The 11,508-nt window shown below is 42.1% G+C and overlaps 1 protein-coding gene across 4 annotated transcripts in view; it reads right to left on the reverse strand.

The window, feature by feature from the left end:
* Positions 1-11,232, reverse strand: part of LOC308485265 (melanopsin) — a 47,481-nt gene extending 36,249 nt beyond the window's left edge. For 2 of the 4 annotated variants that reach the window (XM_081020912.1, XM_081020909.1), the window contains exon 1: positions 10,739-11,232. In XM_081020912.1, the coding sequence (XP_080877038.1) occupies positions 10,739-10,759 (21 nt within the window). In that variant the 5' untranslated portion in view covers positions 10,760-11,232. Of the gene's footprint in view, positions 1-10,224; positions 10,431-10,738 lie in introns of all 4 variants that reach the window. The other 2 variants (XM_081020911.1, XM_081020910.1) reach the window with 2 other exon arrangements.
* Positions 11,233-11,508: the final 276 nt, after the last annotated feature.

The raw sequence follows: 11,508 nt of genomic DNA on the forward strand, positions 1-11,508 counted from the left end.
CGACACAATTACATTTGTTATAAGAGGTACAAATTCATAACCATGATTTTCTTAACTTATAACTGTTCTCCCACCAAAGCCTCAGAAGGATTTTGGCTGCGATTTTATACTTGGGGAGCCTCACTGGATTTGGTGAATGTTTGGTGGTAATCATACATAAGATCAGGTTGTTTTATTATGCCAGTGTGCAGATGTTTGTGCATGTCCAAATTAAAGCTTAGCCAGTGACAATTTGGAGTTCCTTCTCTCTCTTTTTGCACCTATACCCAGACAAATTCTTATTCCATTTGACACCTTACTGGTGTTCATCTTGCTTTTCTTTACAGTGTTTTATGTGTGTAGTAGCTGTCTTTAAGGCCTCTTTAGCAGTCATTTCAAATCTTTGATTCACACATCCCTCATCATCTTCTTTGCACTTTCTCTGTAGTACAGCTTCAACTGAGTTAAGAAAGCAGTGTTTAAAGGCACTGGATTGCATTAGGTATGTGGCTTGTTACTTTACACAGCTGTTTAATGAATGCTCTGGGTAAAAGGTATGACAAAACCATAGTGGATTGCCCAGAAGTGAGAGAGAATTGAGGGGGAGAGGCTGAAAATGAAATATAGCTGTCAAGAAAGAACATTTGAAAATGTCTTCTATGTTCAAAATGCAAAGGATCAATCAGGGGATAAAATAATGTTATGACAGGTGCAGAGATAGCCAGGAACACCTCCTACCCACTATGCATAATCATTTCTATGTTGTGAGGTCCCTACATTCTTCATTTACGTACATTTGTAGTGTCTTAAACACATTCTGAAATCCACTTGGATTTCAAAAACGAGCATGTCCTGTAAAGTGGGCTGAGAATGTTTCAGTGTATTATGCTAGTACTTCAACATCTGCACTGACTCTCTGTCCTCCTCTGGGCAACATCCAGGGTATGAGTTTTAATCCCTAAAAGGATAAAGCTCAACCAGGACTGTCCCAAGATATCTTGGCACCTGTGGCGAACCACAAAATGGTACCCCCTTGCTCCCTGCACCAGGGAAGATGGGGTAAGTGAAGATCTACATCAGAAACAAGGTGGGGAATAAAGATCTGCATTGGGATCTGCTGTCGTGTGGATCTTGATCCCTGAGGTGGTCATCTCACCTTGCCTCATGGGTGGGCTCAACACACCTTAGATCAGGGATACACAACTCATGACCCTCCAGAAGTTGCTGGACTACAACTCCCATCATTCCTGACCACTGGTCACACTGCCTAGAGCTGATGGGAGTTGCAGCGCAGCAATATCTTAAGGGCCACAGGTTCCCTACTTCTACTTTAAGGTTCCCCATCTGTGTCTTAGGCACTGTCTTGTCCCAAACACTTTGTTTCAAGATTTGCTGAGGGTACCTTCTTGATGACACTAATGTTAACTATTGCTAAGCACTACAGGAATGAGCGTGGACACAATGATTTGCTCAAGAAAGCCAACATCAAACCATCAGTTATGTTCATTAACCATGGTTCATACTCATTAAGAAATCCAAAGCTTTAACTAACCAGTGTTCTCCTAAGTTTGGATATAATGACCAAGTTTGCACACAATACAAAACTGTTTAGCAAAACAAAAATGAGCTACAAGGCGTTTTTGGCTCATATTCTTCATTTTCCCCTAGTCCAGTGCAGCTACAAAGAAGTATGAAGCTTTTACTTCTCTTTCAGCATTATTCCTGAACCCTAAATTGTATTAACTAGTTTATCATAACTATGTTTAGTGAAAATAAGCTAGCTCACCATAGACAAACTACAATTTGACAAAGCCCAGACATCACAAGATGCAGTTAATATAAAAAAAGAAGCACAAGTTCACTATAGCTTGTCCTTTTAATACTAACCATGGTTCAGCCTTACATACAAACATAGCCATTGACAAATTCTAGCTTCTAGGGCAGAATTGGATACATTCAGACTCCTTGTACCTGCACTTGAGGAAGAAGTCAGAGACTTCAGGACTGACAAGAGTTTTACACATACTGCTAACCCATGGTTTGAAACTACATACAAAATAGGCCATTGTGTTATGTGCAGAAATCCACACTATTTTTGGTTCTTGGCCAATATCAACAACAGAAAAACTGCAACATAATTATTTAGAGCTTAAGAACTAAAATATGCCTGCAGACGTCTGAAAGTTTTTAATCTGATAATCAAAGAGCGGTTTATATTTCTGCTTCATTTGTATTTAGCTTTGGAAACTCTGCTATCTCTGGAGACAGAAGCAATCTTTGAAGCAAGTTTGCAGTTGCTTTCCTTTGAGCCTATATTTCCATTAGATCAAAGCTGGGGGGAAAGAGTTAGATAAAGCTTTGTACTGGCCACTGTTTGTTTAATAATAAAATAGATTTAAAAAAACTAAAGTGTTGCATGCAGGGTCATAGATAAATGTCAAAGGAAGTGTTGTACAATACTGGGGGGGGGGGGGAGAGAGAATAAGTTAAAGTGCTAAAATTTGATAGGACACTGGTTCAGGCACGGGGTGACAATCTGAGGTGGGGGAGTACCTCATTGATACACCACATGAAAAAGGCCCCAGATCCAATCCCTGGAGTTTCCACTTAGGGCTGGGAAAGACTTCTGTCTGAAACAGGAAGTCTGAGCAAGACAGTGTAGATAATACCAAATGTACCACTGGTCTGACTAATGATGTGACCAGGGTTTGATTTAACTCAGTCTAGCCCAACATAATTCCACAAGGTATATAATAATAATAATATCTTTATTGTCATTGCCCCCTTCGGGGACAACGAAATTACTTATATCTGGCTTAGTTTCCCTTAGTCTTGTCTGTAAATAACATGTAGCCCATAACATACCTAGAAGTTTCACTAACTTCAGTGCATATGATTTAAGTAAGGCAAATGGTTCAAATCTGAGCCAGTACAAGTGTCATAGCTCACTCCAAACAGCGGTATAGGATGGGGGGCGGTGAGGGCAGCTCACCCCAGGTGTCATCTCTGAGAGAGAGTGACAAAATCCCCCCTGGGTAGATCGCCGCACCCCCCCGGGCGCCAATCACTGTGCTGATTGCCCCCAAGGGGCACCCATCGCTATGCCGATCACCCCCCTGGGTGGCTTGCCCTGCCCTCCGGGTGCACAGCATGCCCTCCAGGTGCCAGAGCGGCTAGCTCCGCCACTGACTTCAATAACTGTAAGAACAGCAAATACAGTGGGATTTGCTGGCCATTGTCCAGTTGTTTCTCTTAACCTCCATTCAGAAATTGTAATAAACCCTAGCAGAAAAGCCTTCATTCATCCTGATCTACAACCTGGGTGAAATATACTCAGAGTTGCAAAGTGATTTCATGCTCTTTATTCAGCTCATAGTGGTGAGGAGGAATGAATGAATTTCCCCTCAAAGTATCTGCTTTATATACATTATTTACACAATGGGCTGCACATGATTGGCTAATTCTGGAATTCTACTGTAAGCCAATCAGGTTGTGGATTCACTTATATCTGGAGCATGATTGGGTGGTTCCTGCCAACCAATCATACTGCTGCATTGTTCTAGGACCAATCAGACTGCTGCATTCTGAATCCTATTGTTCTAGGACCAATCAGACTGCTGCAATTTGGATCCTATTGTTCTAGGACCAATCAGACTGCTGCAGTTTGGATCCTATTCAACTCAGTACATAACACCGGGTAAAGTAATATCATCCCTTTGCACTAATGCTATCAATGGGACAACATAAGCTTAAATCCAATTACTTTGGCTTAACTAATATAAACTACTCACTGCAAATTACAAGTTAAATTCAAAAGATCTCCTAAGCCATGGTTTAGGTTACGGCAAACAAGCAAAGAATTCCACTTAATAAAAAAGTGGTTTGATACCTAGATTTGTTAACAGACTAGAGTTGGAACAAAACACAGTTCTAAGTGTGTATGTTACATGAAACTATAGTTCACTCTCACACACAAATGATGAAGTGAGAAGAAATGTTGGAAACCCAAGATTTGGGCTTATTCATGATAATTAAACCATGGTTTCTTGGTGTTGCAGGAAAATACAGGCCCCTAAACTGAAGTTATTCTAGAAATGTGTCATTTCCCCATCTACATTCCTATCTGCCAAATATTATCAGCAAGGTTTGGGTCACAAACCAATCCATGTGACTATTCCCAAGGTTAATATAGCTGCTTCTTGTATGTGAACCTCAGGATAAAAATAGTAGAGGTCAGAAACCGAACCAAATAAACAGACAAGTACAAAAGGGGCAACATGTCTTTTGTACAAAAACTTTGCAATAAGGGCATAATACTTTAAAGCAACCTCTGCAAACATTCTTTGACTCAATATGCAGAATTTAGCCTTTCAACCATTCATAGCAGTGTGCCAAGTGTTTAAAACCTTCTTTTTTTCTTTTTCTTTTTGAAGTTCAATTAGGCAACAAACATAGAAAGTTTGTCAAACCTCTGCTGGGTTGCCATACATGACTCGTGGGTTGTGTTTGACTACATAGATCACAAGTTGTTCTTGACTATTGAGATTCATTCTGTAAGACAATAAAAATCCTCCTGACTCTTCTGAGCACCAGGAAGGAATGATCCCTGCCCCCTACTTTCATATTAAGGTAGATACAGAGTTCAATATAAGAAACTAAGAGCTAATGTTTGCATGAAAAAATTCTGTGATTCTATTAGAGAGAAGGTGCAACTCCATCATCATAACTCTATAGTGAAAGCACAGGAACTGGATACATAAATTTAAACAAGGCAATGAAGCATGTTAGACTAGGGCACACTGATTCTGCGCAAGCGCAATGGCACAAACTACACAGTTGTATGGCATTGTAAAAATGTTATTCCAGTGCTGTAGGCAGATTGAGCTAGGAGACAAATATTTACTATTAGGACCAGATAACTGAGCAATGTCTGCTTATATTAATTAGTACTTAAGACACGCATATTATTGTTTTGTTCTTATTCAAACTTGTCAATAGTAAACTGTGACTGCATGAGCTATAGGATTTTTTTCCCCACTCTTGTTTTCCATTATATCTGAGTAAAAATGCCAAACAAAAAAAAAATCATCATACTGTAAAGTTGTAATGGCAAGTTGTTGACTACATGCTTTGAACTGCACTACTTAGCAGCCAACTCTTAATGATGCCTAACAAGCATGTCTGGCTGGAGAATGACAGCTTTTCTAAGAATCCAGAGGGAGCCTAAGTATTTTAAGCACTGTCTGATTGTACTGCTGGCAGTTTTCGCACAGCTTTCCCTCACCTGTTGTCCTTAAATTTAACAAGGATTATTACCAACATCCATTTGTGAACAGACCACAGTGATGCTTCTAAAAGTAGAATGTATTGTAGCTGATTAGTTTTTGCCATTTTAGTTTCACAGATAAAATCATAGCTCTCTTATTTAATTAAATGGCAAACTTCCCACCATGCTCATTCTGTCAGAACCACAATTCCAGCAGTCTTATCTTCTGATATGTAAAGATTTCCTTTTCTATTATCTTTGAATGGGAGTAGAACTAAGACCAATTAATCATACTGGTAAGATTTAAGAGAATTACCATCACCCAACCCTGGTATGCTTAAAGTTTTCCAAGGGACTGAATAATTTATTTTTTCTCTTTAGCAGCAACAATAGAAGATTTTTAAAGCTGTACAGAATAGGTTTATTTTGCAACAAGCTAAGATAACATGAAATTCTGGACTAGTCCATCTACAGAAGTCTTGCGAGCAAACAATATTTTTAATGTTAAAAAGAAACAGATAATTTTGGAGTGCTATTGTATGAAGACATGTCAGTTAAACTATCAGGGGCTCCTTCATACGCAAATGCTTTTCATCCCTTCTCCAGAGCTATAAGAATAGACCACAAATGTATATGGGATGTATACAAATGTATACAGCTAGATTAAAACACCTTCTTACTTTGGTGCAGGAAACTAGCAATGATTCTTATACCAGGACAGCAGCAACCAATAGCCTCAGTATGCCACCTGCCCAAGAAAGCCTCTGCACAGGGCAATTGCCTTGGACAAGTGTCTTTTTAGGATCATATACTAAAGGGGAGCTAGAGCTCAGTTCTCCGAACACTGCTCCTAATTAGCCAATCTGGCATCACTCAAGCACAAATAAATATATTAGCAGGTGTGGGGGAGGGCATGCAGGAGTGCAAAAGTTGCAATCAAAGGAAATAAAATATTATATAATATCAGTGTATATTACTTCTTCAAGGCTTCCAGATCTCAAGGCACGATGCTGGTGATTCCTGTTTTAAATTATTACATATGTTGCTGTTCCACCAAACACCATGAAATGCACCATGTGTTGCAGTACCTTTTAGCACTCACAGGTGGTATGTATTCCCCCTCCCCTGAAATGATTCAAGTTCCAAATATTTTTAAGCTAAAGAAAAAGATTCAAGTCAGAACTGACAACCTTGCTATGGTTAACAAAGAAGCCAATACATCCCTAAACTGAGCATCCATATATCTTCAAACACAGGCAGAAGTGGTAAATGCAGTTTAACCTGTATATGGTCTCTTGTTATACTAAAGATTTCCTGGAATACTGAAGACCAAAGATTCTGCACTGGAGGACACCCCCACCACAGGTGGAAATAGGTACCCCAGCCACCACAGACATGTCAATATTCTGGAGCTAGTTTGGAAGTAACACGAAATATTTTGACCAAGGTCATACACCACCCGTGACAAACCTTATGTGCATTTTCTCTTATATAAGCAGAGAGTGATCTTGATGGTCCATAGACCTCGCCAACTCAGTCCTAGCCTGTCTCCTAAACAGCCTTTAAACAAACAAAATCTTCAGGGGGAAACAGTATGAGTTTTGCTACCACAAGACATGGTGATAGCTGCTGATTTAGATAGATTTACAGGGGGAATTAGACATATTGATGGAGGGTGCCTATCAACCTCTATTAGCCATGATAAGTAAATGGAAGCTCCAACTTCAGAGGCAGTGTAGACAGGACAGTGTGGAGTTGTTGCCTTCAAACCCTGTAGGTTTCCTGGAAGTAACTGGATGACTGGAACAGGATACTGGACTAGACGAACCCTTGAGTATGAACCAGGAGGATTCTTCTTGTGTTCTTTGGTTCTTCAACCATGGGACAAAACAATGACAACTGTTTTAACCTGCCAGTGGTTACCCTTGCCCGGAGTATAAAAGAAATCAAAGTAAAGGTTAAGAGAAGGAACAGAGCCTGGTGAACCTAGGAAAGTATAAAATGTGAAGGGATAAAGCCCAAAGGAAACAAAACCTTATGAAGAAAAGGAACATTTCAACACTGATTCCCAGCACAAATAACTCACACAAAGCATAGGGGTACAGACTCCTGTGATGAGCAGAATGGAAAGGTCTTCCAGCCCATTCAATGAACACAGTGGGGTGGAAATTAACCACTTGTCTGCGGCTCTCAATGGAGGCTCACTTGGCACTTTGGGCCTTTTCATATGTTGCTATTTATTTTAGGTACGTGTTTTTGAAATTCAAATATGACATCAGAGAGCTGGCTCCTTGGAGAGTCCACAGAATAAACCTAGATTTGTTCCTGGCAGGGTAATTTATGAAATAGAGAAATTTTGCTCTAAGTCATGCATAAAGCAACATCCATCTCTCTTCTGTTTAAAAACAAACTTGAAAGCATATAAGAAAAATTCTTGTGACAGGACAGAGTATAAATCTAAAGACATATTCTTATTTAGAGTGCCTATTTAAACACACAGTCTACATTATTATTATTATTATTACCACGACTACTACTACTACCACTACCCACTCTTCATGAGAAGGTCCCAGGGTGGGTTAGAACAACATAAAATACAGCATTAAAACAGTTTAAATCAAATGAACATAGCTGCAGCCTTGCTGGTAAAACTATTTATTTATTTATAAAAGTATCTAAACCCCACCATCTCATAAAATGTCAAAGCAATGTGCAACAATATGTATGCAATAAAAATTAAAACACCATTTCAAAAGTACAAAAGAATCATCATGATGGTTTGTGAGGCTTTGTAAAGCTGTTCTTTTATATTGTATTTTTATGTTATGAACCGCTCTGAGATCTATAGATGAAGGGTGATATACAAATTTAATAAAAAATAATAATGAGTCCAGTAATGCTGCCCTTAGATTTTGAACTTCTAGAAAACCTAAGAGGGTACAGTCATACCTTGGAAGTTGAATGGAATTTGTTCCAGAAGTCCATTGGACTTCCAAAATGTTCGGAAACCAAAACACAGCTCCTGCACTCAATCGGAAGCCGCAGAAGTGCCGTTGGGCGTTCGGGTTCCAAAGAACGTTTGCAAACTGGAACACTCACTTCCAGGCGTTTGGGAGCCAAAACGTCTGAGTACCAAGGCGTTTGGGATCCAAGGTATGACTGTATATTCATTATAAGTTGAACAATGTTTGTTTTCAATCCTGGTTTTTTTAAAAATCACTATAGTTATTAATAGCTACTTTTCATCAGATCAATTAATGCTATTCCCAGCTTATTAGTCTATAAATCATTTTAGGGGTTCTATAACAGTCACAAAATTAAAAGATGCCTGCTTCTTGGGAGAAAAGCAATGACAAACCTAGACAGCATCTTAAAAAGCAGAGACATCACCTTGCTGACAAAGGTCTGTATAGTTAAAGCTATGGTTTTCCCAGTAGTGATGTATGGAAGTGAGAGCCGGACCATAAAGAAGGCTGATCGCCGAAGAATTGATGCTTTTGAATTATGGTGCTGGAGGAGACTCTTGAGAGTCCTACGGACTGAAAGAAGATCAAACCTATCCATTCTTAAGGAAATCAGCCCTGAGTGCTCACTGGATGGACAGATCCTGAAGCTGAGGCTCCAATACTTTGGCCACCTCATGAGAAGAGAAGACTCCCTGGAAAAGACCCTGATGCTGGGAAAGATTGAGGGCACAAGGAGAAGGGGACGACGGAGGATGAGATGGTTGGACAGTGTTCTCGAAGCTACCAGCATGAGTTTGACCAAACTTCGGGAGGCAGTGGAAGACAGAAGTGTCTAGCGTGCTCTGGTCCATGGGGTCACGAAGAGTCGGACGTGACTAAAAGACTAAACAACAAAAATATTCATATCCTCCCATCAACTTTATAAACCACACCATGGACACAAGGAGTTGCAATGGTTCACTAGCCTGACAAATGATGATGATGATGATGATAATTTATTACTTATATCCTGCCCATCTGACTGGGTTGTCCCTGCCACTCTTGGACAGGAGTTCTTCTGTACTGCAGACATGACCCATAAACCATCTAAGTTTTCCTAGTGAATATTCCTGTGGCTTTTTTAAAAAAAATCTTATCACATAAACACAGTTCTTTATTTAAAATCAGGGGGAAAGAGCAAGCCATTCTTTGGAGAAGGGGAGTGTTAAAAAAAAGGGAAGAACCTGCACACACCCACCCAGAAGTTAATGGAAAACAACTTCTATCATCCCTTATCACCTCCTATGCTGCCTTGGACTGATGGTAGTGGGAAACCTTCAACATCTTAAGGACCACAGTGCAGTTACTTATCTTGCTGCTTTGAAGAGGATTTTTAGGAATGCTCTCAAATACAGCATAAAAATCAATTCTGAATGAATGAATGAATCGGCTCTGAATAATGTTCATGTCCTTTTTATGTAATGTTTGTTTTTTTACTGAAGTGGACACCACAGTCAGTCTGAGGAATGAGCTCAGTGATGCCACGCAACAATTCGATCACTTTGCCACTTCATCACCACCAAGTTCTGAAGACTCCTCCTCAAAATGATCTACAACTCACAAAGGGTGCAGCGAAGAGTCTCCCTATACAAGTCTATGGAAATGTTGAGCTATGAAGCCAAGTGGCACAAACCTTTCCCTAAGAAATTACCCAAATTCCCTCTAAAGCAATCCCCAGCTCAGGAGAAACACCTCTAATCGCTCATCAGTAGGAATGAGAGAAAAAGGAATTCTATCCTACCAGCAAAGACAAATGCACAGTGTGCAAGAGTCAAAAAGGTAAAGGTGAAGGACCCCTGACAATTAAGTCATATAGCACCTTAAAGACTAAAAGAATAAGGCTGTGATCCTGTAAATGCCACCGGACTCAATGGGGCTTCCTTCCAGGTAGCCATGGCTAGAATTGCACTGTCGGGGTGCATTCCTGTATCCACTTACCTGGAAAGGAGACCCACTGAACCCAGCTGGACTTACTTCTGAGCAACCACACAGAGAGATGCACTGTGCTATTGTGGAACAAGTTTTCCAGGTGTGGCCAAGAGTGTGTGCAGCTTGTTGGGAGTCTGCTGCGATGTTAGGAACTTCGCAGAAACCTCGTCCTTGTGGTTAATTGTTGCGTTTCGACGCCAGCTGCTCTGACCGTCTCGTTTTCAAACTGAAGAGAGAAGGGCAGCAAGTCCCTTTAAATAAATATATAATGCATTAAATAAAAAAATCAAAAAGACGCAGTGCGAGACACTTTTTCGCAGCGCAGCGCGCCCCTGAGATTGGCTGTTTGGGGCGCTCTTCTTCTGCACGCTGAAACTCCTTCGCTCCCGCCCCAGACCCACGAAGAGGCCGGTGGGTGGGGAAAGAAAGTCGTCGTCCCCCCCCCCCCCGACATGCATCTCCCTCGGCCGTGTCCGAGGAGAAAAACTCCATTTCTGGGTCCCGTAGGAGGATTCGTCCCGAATGGCCTTTCCCACCTGCCTGCGCGCCTCGCCTTTACCTGCTCGTGCGCCTCTGCCATGCTTCCCGCGCCGCCGCCGCCGCCGCCGCCGCAGCCCCAACGCAGACGCCGCCGGAGGAGCGAAGCCAACGACACCCGCTTCCCCTCTCACTCTTCCCCCGACTCCATTCCTCAGGGGGCTGGGGGGCGGGGACCTCCGTGGCCGGCTTCGCCGCCGCCTCGAGCTGCTCGGCCAGGGAGAAAAGTGCCTCAGGGAGAAGGAAGGCGAAGCTGTTTCGAACAACGTGATTCTCCTCTCGCAGCAGTTGTTGTGTGGGGTCGTTAGTTCCCGCCCGGACAGAGAGGAGGAGATGGAGTCGGGCTGCTGGCGCCTTGGCAACTATTTAACCTCGCCAGTGCGCTGGTCATCATAATAAATGAGAGGCAAAAGCGCGGTCGGGGCTCTCCACGCACTTCTCCCCCCCTCCTCCCTTCCTGCGCGCGCGCCGCTTCGCGCGCCTCCAAACTCCCCGAGGGCCCATCAGGCGGGAAAGCAAATGAGGGCAGAAGCAGCTGCGAGGAGGGAGAGAGGGAGACGCCGCCGCCGCGGAAGGACGTGAGGCGTGGCGCGCTGAGTCTCAAGCACCAACGCCAGATGCTTCTCTTGTGTCAATGTCACACGACGAGGTGGTTTCAAGAGCTCTAGCCCTTGGGCCGCCTGAGAGCGAAACAGTTTTTTAAAAAATGTTCTCGCTTATGAGGAACTCTCCCTGCGAGTTGAAAAAGCAGCACACACACACCAGGCAGCGAAGTTCTAGCCCCGCCCTGGG

Source organism: Podarcis pityusensis, assembly GCF_964106645.2.
Source record: "Podarcis pityusensis genome assembly, chromosome: 9".
Taxonomy (NCBI): domain Eukaryota; kingdom Metazoa; phylum Chordata; class Lepidosauria; order Squamata; family Lacertidae; genus Podarcis; species Podarcis pityusensis.